This window comes from Leucopleurus acutus (assembly GCF_964270905.1).
Source record: "Leucopleurus acutus genome assembly, chromosome: 1".
Lineage (NCBI taxonomy): Eukaryota > Metazoa > Chordata > Mammalia > Artiodactyla > Delphinidae > Leucopleurus > Leucopleurus acutus.
Window position 1 is genome coordinate 15,140,195 of NC_139142.1, and position 15,796 is coordinate 15,155,990.

Below are 15,796 nucleotides of genomic sequence, written 5' to 3' on the forward strand. Positions count from 1 at the left end.
CAACCACTGCCCCACCAGGGAAGCCCATCTATTTGTTTTAAACAGGTAGTTCTTCAAGTTCAAACACATTCTAAAAGATCTACATTTTTTACTTCTCCCACATATTTTATTTTTGATGTAATATTTTTCATCTTCATGTTTATCCTTTTACTGATTATTGTAGTTATACTTGATTTTACAACTTTTTTGTCTTTTAATCTTGGTACTAGCTTATTTAAGCAGTTTATCCTCAGCCTTTACTGTATATTTTCCTTTACTAGTGGGATTTTTCCTTTCCTATAGATACTTCTTCTTGTAGCCTTTTCTTTTCCACTTAGAGAAGACCCTTTAACATTTCTTTTAGGGCTGGTTTAGTATTGATGAACTCTTTTAGTTTTTGCTTATCTGGGAAGTTCTTTATCTCTCCTTCAATTCTAATTGATAATCTTGCTGGATAGAGTGTTCTAGGTTGCAGGTTTTTCCCTTTCAGCACTTTAAATATATCATGATACCCCTTCTGCTTTTGCAAAGTTTCTGCAGAAAAATCAGCTGATAGTCATCTGGGGGATACCTTGTATATGACTCTTTGTTTTTCTCTTGCTGCCTTTAGAATTCTCTCTACCTTTTGGTGTGGGTCTGTTTGGGTTCATCTTGTTTGAGACTCTCTGTTCTTCCTGGAGTTGGATATCTGTTTCCTTCTTCAGATTTGGGAAGATTTCAGTCATAATTTCATAAAATATATCTTCAACCCCCTTCTCTCTCCTTCTGGGCCCCCTATGATGTGAATGTTGGTACACTTGATGTTATCCTAGAGATCTCTTAAACTGTTCTAATTTTTAAATTTATTTTTCTTTTTGCTGTTCTGATTGGGTGATTTCTGTTATTCTATCTTCCAGATCCCTTCTATGTTCTTCTGTGTCACCTCATCTGCTGTTAATTCCTTCTAGTGTGTTTTTCATTTCAGTTATTGTATTCTTTGGTTCTGACTGGTTCTTTATTTTACATTTTTTAGTTCCTTGTTAAAATTCTCATCTATTCTTTTACCTAATTCAGTTAGTATTCTTATTACTAATGCTTTGAATTCTTCATTTGGTAACTTGTTTATTTTGATTTCATTAATTATTTTTTCAGGGGTTTTCTCTTGCTTTTTCAATTGAGAAAATTCCTCTGTCTTCTCATTTTCCTTATCTTTCTCTGTCTCTATGAAATTAGGTAAAAGTTACCCATTGCTCCTTATGTTGGAGCATTCCTTTACAGTCTGAGTCTGCCAGTGGCTTTGGTGGGAGAGCTGGATTTGATGTGAACACAAGCCATATCTTTCCTCAGGTTGTGCTGACAGCTATTATCTTGGTAGGAGGTGGAGATGGAGATGGAGAGACTAGGGCTGGAGCAGGTGTGAGCTGAAGCTTCTGTGCTAAGTGTCCATCATCACCCTGTGGGGGAGCAGGGTCAGGTTCCAAGTTGCTAGAGCAGAAGCCGTGAGAGTTGGGCTTCCAAACCGGCTCAGTTCCCTTCATGTATGTGCTCTCCCCCTCCCAGCACTGGCACCCTCACTCCACAGTAGAACAGTACTGGAACAAGAGGAGCTAGCACCGGCACTCAGTGAGGGCTGGGGTACAGTCCGTGGCGGTCCAGCCACCATCAGAGATATGGACTGCCTCTGATGTGCCACTTGTATAAGTGAAGCAACGGCTGCCTCTGCCCTTCTCAGATGTTGCTTCAGGTTTGAGCTACCTCAGTGTCTCACGACTAAGGCCTCTCCTTGCTCATGGCAGCTTATTCCAGTGTGGAGCTGTGATGGGAGGCAAGCAAGGCTGGAATGTTCACTTGGATCAGGCTGGTGTATACACTGGGGAAGTCATGGGAAACCAGCCAGCCGCGTGCTTGATTTCAATTTGCCCTCTCGTCCCTGCTTCAGGAGCAAGCCAGCACAAGCACGCTCCTCCTGAGTGGAGTCCAGGCTTCCCACAACCCTCCTGTTAGTCCCACCAGCTCTCCAGGGGGTCGTCTTCCTTATGTAGGACCCCAGGGTTGGGGCACCCAATATGTGGCTTGAACCACTCACTTCCCAGGGAGTGTCTCCACTGAGTCTCCCTTCCCCTCTGAGTCCCCTCCCAAGGACACAGGTCTCAACCTGTAGATGTATTTTTGATGTGTTCGTGGGGGGAGGTGAATTCCATGTCCTCCTGCCTGTCTATCTTGATCTGAGTGTCACTGTGTTTGGTTTTTGACGCTTCATGATAGCAAGCTCACCCTTCTTTTGTTTTGTGACCATAGACCTGGATAAAAGAACTTTTAAACTTGCTAGATGCTCATCTCTTCTCTACTCTTGGTATTACCTAGCCCTCAGCACTTGGGCAATTCTGCTGGGTATCCTTCTCCTACCTTTTCTTCTCCAAATTGCACAATATGTCTCTTTTTAAAATATCATGGTTTGTTGTGTGTCTTACACATCACTTAACAAGGAAACTAAGGGAGAAAATGAATGAGAAATAACAGAGACATGGCTTTCAAATTTGGACCCTTGTAGAGAAATATAAACATTTCAGACTCAATTAATATTATTTTTTTGTGTGAAAACTAGAACACCTGGTGCTCACTGTTTTAGAATTCAACAGACACCTAGCAACTGATTGAATTCCCTCACTGCAGGCTCGGTGAACCAATTTTTAATCCTCACGTTTGAAAGCTGCCTTGAGAAAGACACCTGTGCTTTGTTTCCGACAAGTTTTGGGCTTTGTGTTTATAAACGAATTCTCTTCTCCCCTCTCACCCACCCCGTTTCTCAGTGGCCGTTCCTGCAGCAGCGCCCCCGGTGTGCCAGCCCAAGGGCACCACTAACGGGCATTACGCGGCCCCACGCCTCTCCATCTCCTCCCGAGCCACGGTGGTAGCCAGAATGGAAGGTGCTTCCCAGGGGGCCCTGCAGACCGTCATGAAGTGTAAAACAGTGGTTGCCATCTTCGTGGTCGTGGTGGTCTACCTCGTCACGGGCGGTCTCGTCTTCCGGGCATTGGAACAGCCCTTTGAGAGCAGCCAAAAGAACACTATTGCCATGGAGAAGGCAGAATTCCTGCGGGATCATGTCTGTGTGAGCCCACAGGAGCTGGAGACGTTGATTCAGGTGAGCGAGGAGTGAGTCAACAGCAGAATCACCTTGGGTCGGGGGGAGAGTGTGACATTGGTTTTGTCTTTCTGGCTCACTGAGCTTTGCCGTTGGTTGAGATGCTACTGATGGTCAGGGAGGTCCTCTCTGGGAGGTGACACTTGAGTGGAGACCCGTGACAATGTGGGGGAAGAGGGGTCACATGTACAACGTAGGAGCAGGCTGTGTTTTGTATCACCTGCTTTTGCATGTGGTGGCCAGAGGCAGCAGCCGGCAAAGGGCTTTGGATTTTCAGATTCAAGGCCACTTATATATGCTGATTAACTTTTAAATCTGTGTGAGATGCTGGGGTAAGAGGGTGGCCCAGAAACCAAAGAAAGAGAGAATTTTAAAGGAGCAGGGATGTATGAACCTGTCGAAGGTGGATGAGAATGGAGCAGAGAAAAGGGCACCAGCTGTGGGATGGGTAGGGTGTTAGTGACTTGAAAGAGGCTTTGGTGGATTTGTGAGGATGAAACAATAAGGATAACAGTAACAGGGATAATCAAGGTTGCTATTTTTGAACACTTACTGTGTGTCAGGCACCGTACTAAAGCCCTTCCATGCCTTGGATATGAAGGAAAAAATGTGCATAAAAAATGGAGGCAGAGAACTTTGGGCCTCCGCCTACAGAAACAAGGCAGAGGAAGGGGTGGGGCGACCTTGGCAGGGGTGATGTGAGGCTGGGAAGGGGTGTGGGAGACAGGGAGTCATCTAAGGTGGCATGACAGGAGGAAGCGAAACAGGAGGCTTGAGAAGTGAGCGAAAGGTGGAGAGGACCGAGTCCTGGGAAGAGGGAAGGGAAGTGGTTTAGAGCCCAGCAGATGGGCTTCACCTTGGAGGTGAGGCAGGATGGCGGCCTCCAATCTACATGCCCTCCTGAGCCTCGAGGAGTAGTGGTGGGGGGCGGTGACGTTTATGGAGGCAAGGGAGAGTCCCATCTTTCTGTGGGTTCTAAAGTTTGGAAGACAGAGGGATGGAAAAGACAGCTTTCACAATTCCTTCTGGCTCTGGGATTACCAGCATTAAATTCTTTTCTTTTAAAAATTAATTAATTATATTTTTGGCTGCATTGGGTCTCTATTGCTATGCACGGGCTTTCTCTAGTTGCAGCGAGGGGGGGCTACTCTTTGTTGTGGTGTGCAGGCTTCTCATTGCGGTGGCTTATCTCGTGGCGGAGCACGGGCTCTAGGCACACGGGCTTCAGTATTTGTGGCATGTGTGCTCCAGTAGTTGTGGCACCCGGGCTTAGTTGCCCTGTGGCATGTGGGATCTTCCCGGACCAGGGATTGAACCTGTGTTCCCTGCATTGGCAGGCGGATTCTTAACCACTGCACCACCAGGGAAGTCCCACCAGCATTAAATTCTAATGGCTAAAAAAAAATTCTAATGGCTACTACAAATTAGGATTCTGTAGGATTCACAAGTCTGGGCTGGCTTATTTATTTATCTATTTCCAGCCACACTGATAGGGGAGGGGAATTCTGAGGCTGCCTATGATCTGGTCCCTTCATAGTAGTTGTAGTCTTTTAAATTAGTTTCTATAATCTGACTTGACTCTTAGATTAATAGAAATATACATTTTTTTCCTGGAATACATATGGTTTCATACCTATATCCTACAGTTTTTATTAAAAAATAAAATCAGGGCTTCCCTTGTGGCGCAGTGGTTGAGAGTCCGCCTGCCAATGCAGGGGACACGGGTTCGTGCCCCGGTCCGGGAAGATCCCACATGCCGTGGAGCGGCTGGGCCCGTGAGCCATGGCCGCTGAGCCTGCGCGTCCGGAGCCTGTGCTCCGCAACGGGAGAGGCCACAAGAGTGAGAGGCCCGCGTAGCGCCAAAAAATAAATAAATAAAATAAAACCTTACAATTCTAAAGGTCAAGGGGCAGTGTTTCATATCACTCTTTCTTAGATGGCCTTGTCTTTTTTTTTTTTTCTCCTTTCATGGTAAAATACTACCAATCTGTCACTAATTTGTGCCAGGTTTAAGGCTCATAAAGGCGTAGAGAATGGAGGAAATAATTCGGGAGTAATTTTCAGTAAGGAACTTATTATACATGCTGTGGTGATATGTGGTGAGATCCTTTTTATTTAGTTGCAATACATGTAATAACCTAAAAGATGGTCTGAATTGAACTGGACTTGTGCCTGAATTTTCTTTCCTTAGACAATGAGATCTTGAGGAAAGGGATCATATCTTATTATCTTTGCATCCATGTGTAGCCTCTGCATGGCTTTACATCTAATTACTACCCAATAGAGAAATGCTTCTGGGATGAGCTATCAAACTATAACACTGGTGATGCCATGAGACATCTGAGCTTATTCATGCATTTATTTATTAATTCCGTATTTCTCTATTGTTCATTCTTTGGCCTTCTCCTTTATGAAAGAATTCAGTGGCCAGAATGAAGGACAGAATGGAGGAGGGTAGAGGTTCTACTTCTGGTGTTGCTGTTAAGACCCATCCTTTGACCTCGAAGATTTCTCTGTGAAATGAGGGTGTGTGTGTGTGTGCGCGCGCATGCCCTTGAGATCATTTTTATAACAATTAAAACATATACCCTTTAGTAGGCACCCGTTATGAGCTAGGCCTCTTCTACCCATCATCTCATTTAATCTCTCCAACAACCTTCTAAGTTGGTATAATTATACCCATTTTACAGGTAAAGAACTGATGCTAAAAGAGGTTGAGTAACTTTCCAACCACCAACATGACAGAGCTGGGATTCAAAGTGAGGTCTGCCTGGCTCTACCCTGCCTCGCCCAATGAGTCTACAGCCCTTGAAGTAGTGTTTACTTTAGCATAAGCTTAACTCTCTCTTAAACATTTGCTTTATGTTCAACACTTTCCAGAATTTTAGCAGAGTCAAAAGGCATTGGAGTTCTTTGCTCTTTAACAGAAAGCATTTCCTCTTTTTTCCCTTTATACCCATTGACTATCAATCCTGGACGTGGGATACTTTAAGATCTCCATCTACTCTGATATAAGGATTTATACTGGTGTTTACTTACAGTTTTTTGTAGGCTAAGCAATTAAAAATGCTGAACCTGTGTCAGTCAAGAATCAAATTATTATGGTTTATAAATAAGATGAAAAGACAACCCTCAAATGAGAGAAAATATTTGCAAATGAAGCAACTGATAAAGGATTAATCTCCAAAATATACAAGCAGCTCATGCAGCTCAATATCAAAAAAACAAACAAACCAATCCAAAAATGGGCAGAAGACCTAAATAGACATTTCTCCAAAGAAGATATACAGATTGCAACAAACACATGAAAGGATGCTCAACATCACTAATCATTAGAGAAATGCAAATCAAAACTACAATGAGGTATCACCTCACCCCGGTCAGAATGGCCATCATCACAAAATCTGCAAACAATAAATGCTGGAGAGGGTGTGGAGAAAAGGGAACCCCCTTGCACTGTTGGTGGGAATGTAAATTCTTACAGCCACTATGGAGAACGGTATGGAGGTTCCTTAAAAAACTAAAAAGAGAATTACCATATGACCCAGCAATCACACTACTGGGCATATACCCTGAGAAAACCATAATTCAAAAAGAGTCATGTACCACAATGTTCATTGCAGCTCTATTTACAATAGCCAGGACATGGAAGCGACCTAAGTGTCCATAGACAGATGAATGGATAAAGAAGATGTGGCACATATATACAATGGAATATTACTCAGCCATAAAAAGAAATGAAATTGAGTTATTTGTAATGAGGTGGATGGACCTAGAGTCTGTCATACAGAGTGAAGTAAGTCAGAAAGAGAAAAACAAATACCATATGCTAACACATATATATGGAATCTAAAAAAAAAAGGTTCTGAAGAACCTAGGGGCAGGACAGGAATAAAGACACAGATGTAGAGAATGGACTTGAGGACACGGGGAGGGGGAAGGGTAAGCTGGGACAAAGTGAGAGAATGGCATTGACATATACACACTACCAAATGTAAAATAGATAGCTAGTGGGAAGCAGCCGCATAGCACAGGGAGATCAGCTCGGTGCTTTGTGACCACCTAGAGGGGTGGGATAGGGAGGGTGGGAGGGAGACGCAGGAGGGAGGGGATATGGGGATATATGTATATGTATAGCTGATTCACTTTGTATACAGCAGCAACTAACACACCATTGTAAAGCAATTATACTCCAATAAAGATGTTAAAAAATTTTATTATGGTTTACCCTTCACTGATTCCTTCATAGGATGAAAGTGTCCACACTTTTGGACCGGGGGCATCCTCTCCACTCTACACCTCTCAGCAGCACTGTATGTAGTGCTCATAAGAAACACAGTGTTTGGGAGGGTTTTCAGTGTGGTGTGTCCTAAGATGGAAAAATAATATTATTGTATCTCACCGATATTTTTATTGTTGTATGTGGCTGGTCAATGGTATTTATCTGGTAGTGTCAGGACTCTTGGCTGGATTGAGTGAACCCCTCATAAAGCTAATCTGGAAGGTGTAATTCATGTTATTAATAATGAAAACAGAATACCTGGAACAGATTAACCCCTGTGAAATGCCTGGATAGCTTAAAAGGGCCATAGCTGGGGAGGGATTTTCCAAAGACTTAAACCACTTTTATGAGGTATCACAGGACTCCGGATGTGACAGATGGGTCACCAGCCCTGACCCAGATGCTGCTATGGAGGAGACTGTTTCATTCATTAATTCATCTATGCATTCTTTAAGTTGCTACGGAGCTTCTGTTACATCAGGTAACATGCTAAGTGTTGGGGATAGAAAAGATGAAGATAAAATACACCTTGAGCAAGTTGTGAACTTCTCTGTGATTCCATTTCATTATCAATAAAATGTGCCTAAAATCCCTCACCCTTAGGATATTGAGAGGATTAAGTTCTATAATTCATGAGAAGGGCTTTGAACTGCTCTTGGCACGTGGTGCGCACTTAAAAAAAAAAGATAGATATTGCTGCTGCTGTTTATAGTATTATTCAAGGAGCTCAGAATTTCAAGCAGTGATTCTTAGTGGGGAGCGGGGGTTGCTTCCAGGGGGCATCTGACAATGTCTGGAGACGTTTTCAGTTGTCACAGTTGGTGACAGATGCTACAGATGTCTAGTGGGTAGAGTCCAGGGACGCTGCTCAACATTCAACAATGCCCCGCATATCCACTCATAACAAAGAATTATCCAGTTTCACATGGCAGTAGATTGAGAAACCCTAGAGGAAGAGGCATATAAACCAATAACTAGAATTCATCGGAATGGAGCTATTTTTTCCCCAGTTTTATTGAGATATAATTGACATATATCACTGTATAGGTTTAAGGTATACAGCGTAATGGTTTGAACATTTATTGTGAAATGATTACTGCAAAGTTGAGTTTAGCATCCATCACCTCATGTAGATCCAATAAAGGGAAAAATTTGTTTTTCCTTGTGGTGAGAACTCTTAGATTTATTCTCTTAACAACTTTCACATGTAGTATACAGCAGTGTTAACTATACTCGTAAAGTTGTACATTACCTCCCGAGGACTTACTTATAAGTAAGTAAGTAAGTAAGTAAGTCCTTACTTATAAGTAAGGACTTACTTATAAGGACTTACTTATAAGTTTGTACCTTTCCACCACCTTCCTCTAACTGGCCTTTCCCCACCCCCCATCTCTGATCTTTTTTCCTATGAATTTTTTAAAAAACATTTCATGTAAGTGAAATTGTTGTGAACATGTAAGTGAAATCATACAGCATTTGTCTTTCTCCATCTGACTTATTTCACTGAGCATATCCTCAGGGTCCATCCATGTTTTTGCAAATGGCAGGATTCCTTCATTTTTTAATGGCTGAATAATATTACATCATATATATGTAAAACTCACAACTTCTTTATCCATTAATCTGTGGCCACTCAGGTTGTTTCCATGTCTCGTCTACTGTAAATGCTGCTGTGAACATGGGGGTGCAGATACCTTTTCGAGTTACTGTTTTTGTTTCCTTTGGTTGTGTTCCCAGAAGTGGAATGCTGGATCATTTGGTAGTTCTGCTTTTAATTTTTTGAGGAAACGTCATACTGTTTTCTGTAGTGGCTGCACCAGTTTCCAACCCCATCAATAGTGCATGAGGGCTCCCTTTTCTCCACGTTTTCCCCAGCGTCTGTGATCTCTTGTCTTTTCGATGATCACTGGAGTGGCACCCCAGTGAGGCAAACAGAGGTCAGGGAAGATTTCGTGGCCATTTGTCTCCTTTAGTCCCTACAACGATTCTGTGAGGATAGTCTTTTGTGCCACTCGCAGAGGAGGAAACTCAGGCAGCAGGAGGTGAAGTTACACACTCAAGGATACCTGATTAGTGAGTGGAGGATCTCAGATTCACTCCTGGGCAGTCTGACCACTGTCCTGTTCTCTTAAACACCACACATGGGAACAGAAACGTGCAATACGGAAGGATTTCATCATTCAGGACCCACCGTGAAGGGTATCGGCATGTGGCGCCCGTTGAGGGAGGTGCAGGTGATCCGTGTGCCTTGAGCTGAGAGGTGTGGGCAGGTGGTGGGAGATGAGCTTGGGACGGGGGCAGGGGCTGGATTTGAGGTGCCCAGAGAGCCTTGCCGAGCGGTTTGGGCTTTGTGCTGCGGGAAGTGAGGGAGTCACTGAAAGATTTAAGAAGGTAGGGACACGACGGAAACTTTCTTTGGAAAGGTAACTCTTTGAGCGCTGAGGATGTAGGGTTGGAGGAAGGAGAAATTGGAGGAAGTAAGACCAGTTCGGAAGCATATTGGGACCTCATCGGTGGGCCATGCTGAGACACAGTGAAGGGGCCACATTTAAGAGAGTCTGACAAAGCAAACTTGAAGACGACTCGTGTCCTGTTCAGCAAAGATGTCTGGAGTGCCTGCCCTGTGCTCCGCCTTCCTTCCTGTTCAAGCAGAGGCCATGTGGGTCGGGGGAGCCCGGCGAGTGGCACCCACACTCTGGAGTTAATCTTCCTGCGTTAAATCTTTTTTCTGCCCGTGGGCTGTGTGACCTGGGTGAGAAAGGGAGTCACCCCAGGCCTCAGCTTCCCTTCTGTAAAATGACGATTATGATAATAGTGTCACTTGTTAGGGAGGTCTGAAGATTAAACAAAAAAGCTCAGCTACTTTGAGCTATTGTGATCGCTACTATTTATTTGTTAGGGAAGGCAGGAAAAAGAAATATAGAGAACCCCTAAATTATTATTATTATTTTTTAGTGAAACAAGTAAAGTGTTTATTAGGAGGAAAAAGAGTATGTGTGGATAGACACATGGGCGGACTCAGAGAGAGTCATGCCCTCATGGTAGTTTGAATCACCTATATGGGGCATTTCTTCCAGGTTTCCTTTGGCCAGTCATCTTGCTTTGCCTGGTTCTGAGTCCGTATTTGGTATATCTCAGGGTCCTCCCAAGTGTGTGCACGCATCTCTTAGCCAAGATGGATTCTAGCGAAGAGGCCTATGGGTAGGTTGACATCACTCCCGTTTTGGCCTCCAAGGAGCCTTTCTGCACATGTGCAGTAGGGAAGGTCTCCTCGACCTCGACAATGAGAAATATGTGGTCTCTATCTTTTTTCTGGGCAGGGCTCAGCCTCTCCTATTGTTCTCCTGATAAATATTATCTTTATCTTGGAGTATCTGTCCACAGGGGACAAACTCCAGCTGCTCAGCCTGGGGCCCATCTATCTCCTGCCTCAAATCCTCCCTGAGAGACATAGACCCCGAGAACTCTTTATTGGGAAGAAGAAGGGCAAATGTCTGTCTTCTGTAGCTTCTTCAGGCTGGCACGGGGCTCATAGACCCTACCTAGTTGGGGTCACGGAGCTCTGGCCCTGTCTCATTAAGGGCCCCAGCATGACTTCTGTTGTTATTTCAGCAGGATATGCTGTGGGGAGTAGAAACCCTCTAAATTATGCGCATCCTGGGGTTCTGCTAAGGGAAAAGAGAAGAAAACTCCTGAAATGCACTTTGGGGCTTCAAATCCTAAATTTGATTTGCTTCGAGTGTTAAAGTGTAAAGTCCCCTTCGCAGAAATGACTCCCCTGAGTGCTGAGTTGGGCTGCTAACACCATTTGCTGTGTTGATGTGGCTTGAGCCCAGGGAAGTAACATAGCAGTTTTCTGTGTCATTTAGAGGACTTACCCTGCCACCTAGATAATCATCCCAGCTTTGATGGGGACGCTTGGCCTCAGATCTATTAAGCAGACACCAGGGCTGGCTCCATGATCTCTGTTCACCCTGACTGTTCTTCTGTGTGGTTTGAAACACATAGTGGAGAACCTCAGGGACCCAGAAGGCTCAGGCAGCCCCAAGGAGTGGGTCACCCAGACAATGGGATGACCAGTGACTCCAGAGTGTGAGTGAGTGAGAGGGCCTGCATCCTCCGGGCCTGTTTGCTATTTATCCCTCAGTGAGGCACGTCCATCTTCTAGTGTGGTGCCCTGGGGCAGGCTGATTAACCTGAACTGGGCTTCAGCAGTTCAGTCCACAGAGGACACAGAAGACCCATTCATCTCTGGAATCTTATCCTTGAGACTCCGAGAGAGAGTCTGCAGATGACAGTAGTAGGGAAATTTCCTGCAGAGCTGTTGTAATAATAAAAAATGGCTACCACTTTTACGTTTATGTTTATGTTTACGTTTACGTTTATGTTTACGTTCCTCTAGGCATGTTCTAAGTGCTTCAATCCTTTAATTCATCTAACCCCTGCAACAAACCTACAGGTAGGAGCTATTGTCATCATTCAATTTCATGGATGAACAAATAAATTCTAAGAAATTAAGTAATTTGCCCAAGGCCACACAGCTGATAGGTGGTTAAACTGGGATTTGAGCCTTGGGATGCCAGACTCCAGAGCCCATACGTCTAAGCACTGTGCTAGACTGCTCACTTGTGTCAACGGTCAGTACCCCCTACACTACGTCTGAGCCTTTTCTTAAAGATTTTACCCCAAGGAAAAGATTGGAGGGAGAAAGAGAAATTTTTAGGGAAATGTGGGCTGACACGGTACCATAGCACTCTAAATATGGACTGTTGTGTTTTCAAAGAAGGGAGCGTCAAGGAGGGGAAAGAGCATGGACATTGGAGTCAGATAGACTTGGTCTTTAGCACTATTAAACCTAAGGCTGCTTTTCCTATGATAGGGATGATGCAGTCCCTCTTCATTCGGAATAATGGGAGGAGGGAGTGAGTTAACCCACGTAAAGTGCTCAGCAGTGTCTGGCCTACAGTTGGCATTTAGGAAACACTATTTCCCCCTGGCCAGCTTTCGTCTCCAAACATCTTATGGAAAAATCCCAACAAACTTTTTTGGCCAAACCAATACATTGAATAGGTTTTTTGTTTTGTTTTGTTTTTTGTTTTATTTTTTGCGGTACGCGGGCCTCTCACTGTCGTGGCCTCTCCCGTTGCGGAGCACAGCCTCCGGACGCGCAGGCTCAGTGGCCATGGCTCACGGGCCCAGCCGCTCCGCGGCATGTGGGATCCTCCCGGACCGGGGCACGAACCCGTGTCCCCTGCAGTGGCAGGCGAACTCTCAACCACTGCGCCACCAGGGAAGCCCCTGAATAGGTTTATGAAGTCGCAGTTTCCATCAACTCAATTAGGCAGTCACTCCATCCCAAGAACTCCTTTACCCTCCATGCTCTCACAGGCCACAATTGCTTCCTTCCCTGCCCCCAGCGCAGTTGTTTTAGAAACTTCCCACATGACTCATCTTGGAGAAAGCAATAAAACATTCAACCTCTGTAACCGCCAAGGGACAAAATCATGAGGCTTCACTGACTGACAGGGGAGGGAAGAATGCTTCAGCCTCCGTGGATGAGGGTCTGTAGTGGTCATTTGTCAGGTTGTGACTTTTTATGTTGATGGGTAGGATCTTTGCCACTGGTTTTCACTGTATGATCACTTACGGATTTTTATCCTTTGCTAATAAGTGGTTAGAGTCTTGGATCCTTTGCTCAGTTCGGGGGCCTCAAGATGTATTTGATGGATACTGTTTGACACCACTGATTAAGTCCTGACTGTGTGCAGGCTTGGGGCCAGGCAGTTTACATGTGTTCCTGAACCTCATTTTCACTCCCCATTATTCCAAGTGGTAGCCGCTGTTACTGTCCCCGTTTACCAAGGCTAGGTGTCCTGGTTAAGTCCTCGCAACTAGCTAGTGGCAAAAGTGGGCCTGGAATCTGGATTTTCCAACTCCAGAGCCCATGGTCTCTTCATCAGGCTCTATCCCTGGCTCGACACAATGGGGCTGAAGAGTGTGTAATTGTACCAGGACAAATTCCTCCTAAGGGAAAATCCACTTAAACCACAGGATGGGAAAGCTCCTTCCTGAGAGTCAGTGCTTGCTTTCTGACACAGATTCCCGTTCTCCTTCTCCCCTGGATTTTTAACGCTCCCAGCATATGGAGAGCATCCGTGCCAGGGCCAGGTGCTGAACTGTGGGCCTCTGGTATAGTGACTCACTTCACTGCTGGCGGAGGAGTTAATTTGAGATATGGGCGGCTGCAGGAGAGGACTGGGTACCATGCTGTGGTCCTGGGCATGGACCTTTGATGTTGTCATGGTGACTGAAGCTGCTATTCTGCAGATAAAGGGAAGGCCAGAGATCTTGAGCTGTCAAGATTTCTCCCCACAAGCAGGAGATGTTGGTTAATTTGCATGACCCATGAACGTTTCCCAAGGCTGTGACATTTACCATTCTCTTCTGCCAAACCCCAAATCACTCACTCACTCACCTGCTTACTCACTCCCTCATTCATTTAGTAATTTGACAAATTTATTGATTTACTCAATGCTAAGTACTGGGGCCATGATGGTGAATAAAAGGCAGACACGGTCCCCGACCTCTTGGAGTGTTTATAGCTAGGATGGGCAAACATCCCAGCTTTTGTGGATCTGAAATATTTGTGAACAGTGGCCCTTTTCCTCTCAAACGTGGTTTGAAAGATAAATTATATGGTCACCCTACTGATTGGTAGTGGGAGAGGCAAACCTTATGCATGTAATCACAGAAATAAGTGTAAATAAAACCAGATGAATGCTGCAAAGGGATGGGGGAACTAGAGCTGTGAGGCACGTGAACAGACCTGATTAGTAGGACAGGGGTTCTGGGCGGAGGGAGCTGTCAGGCCCCTGTGGGTGGAAGGAAGCCGGGACGTCTGGGAACTTGAGAGAAGGGGAGTGTAGGTGGCCGGAGGTCCATTAACAAGGGGAGATTGGTAGGCATTTAGGTTGGAGACAGGCAGGGGCAACACCCTGCAGGGCCTGATGCTGGATTTTATCCTAAGAGCGCTGGGAAGCTCTGGCTGTTTCAAGCAGCAGGGTGACGTGATCCGATCAATCAGTCCATTGCCATTTTGGTCCCTCATAGAAGCCCAGAGTATAGCAGTGGTAGTTATGAGCTGGGTTTTAGTCATCCGTTCATCCATTCATCAGCTAAACGTTCATGGAGTGCCAACTGTGGCACTTTGCTAAGCGTTATGCTCCGGATTTCTGAACTGATTTATCCTCAGAGGTGCCAAAACTCAAGGCCTGGAAGAAGCCTTCGTGGGCCCTCCTGGTAGCATCACACACTCACATTTGTCTCTGTGCTTCTTAGACTCTATTAGCTAGTCATCATTTTCTCACCTGTCTCTTTCCCAGGATTGTGAGCTTTTTGAGATTGAGTCTGTGTCTTTTATCCTTGTATCCCTGATGCCTAGCACAGTGGCTGGCCCGTAGAAGTTGCTTACAGTTTGAGAAATGAATGAATGGTGCTTGTATATCTGTTTTGGAGACCAAGAACCCTTCGTTTATTTATTTTATTTCATTTTGGCTGCGCCTGAGGCTTGCAGGATTTTAGTTCCCTGACCAGGGATTGAACCCAGGCCAAGGCAGTGAAAGCACCGAGTCGTAACCACTGGACCACCAGGGAACTCCCCTTTCATTTAGAACCTTCACAGAAGCAAAGCAGAAAGTGATTTTGTTTCTGTGCTCTAGAAGACCTTTCCTCTCGGTCTGGTTGTCAAGAGTACTTCTTCTGTCTTCTTTATGCATGAGCAGATTCCCTTGGTGTCCATAGCCCCAAAGTTTTACTTATTTAAGAACGTAATGATTTTAAGGAAAGGATGGCGCCTGAGACATCCGTTCAGCAGCCAGTGGAAATCCTTGCTGTGAGTGCGTGCAAAGCCAGATGAGCCTTCTCCTTCCCTGCCCTGAACCCTCCCTTCCTCCAAGCAGCCTTTTGTGCAGGAAGTTTGGACCGCAGCCGAGGCAGCAGGTGACCTCTGGTGAGCGCAGGATCGGCATCTTTGTGCCCAAAGATGCAGCTCTGGCAAGTTGAAGCAACTCCCCTGGCTGTTGCCCTGAAGTCAGAGGCACTGCCCTTTCTTCAGCGAAGTGGTCATGCAGAAGATTGTTCAATGTGTGCAAGATCGGGCTTGCAGCCCCTGGCCTGTCTCTACAGGCTTACACTTCATTATTATTACTGTTTTTATCCCTGGGGTTGTTGAGTCCATCACTGTTTAGGGAAGAAGATCTAAAGCTTTTAAGCCAGAAATTGAAGAGCTAATGGCAATTGGCATGATAGATAAATGAATTTGCAAATGAGAAGTCAGTGTTCTTAAAAAACTCTCATAAAAATAAAACAAAATCCAGAAATGAATGCTACGGTGTCGGTGTCCGCATTTATCT

The 15,796-nt window shown here is 45.0% G+C and overlaps 1 protein-coding gene across 1 annotated transcript in view; it reads left to right on the forward strand.

Annotated features, from left to right (window-relative positions):
• KCNK10 (potassium two pore domain channel subfamily K member 10) overlaps nucleotides 1-15,796 on the forward strand; it is a 141,511-nt gene that overhangs the window by 64,627 nt on the left and 61,088 nt on the right. Inside the window, exon 2 of the mRNA XM_082853740.1 lies at nucleotides 2,769-3,103. Within this exon, the coding sequence (XP_082709866.1) occupies nucleotides 2,769-3,103 (335 nt within the window). The remainder of the gene's footprint in view (nucleotides 1-2,768; nucleotides 3,104-15,796) is intronic.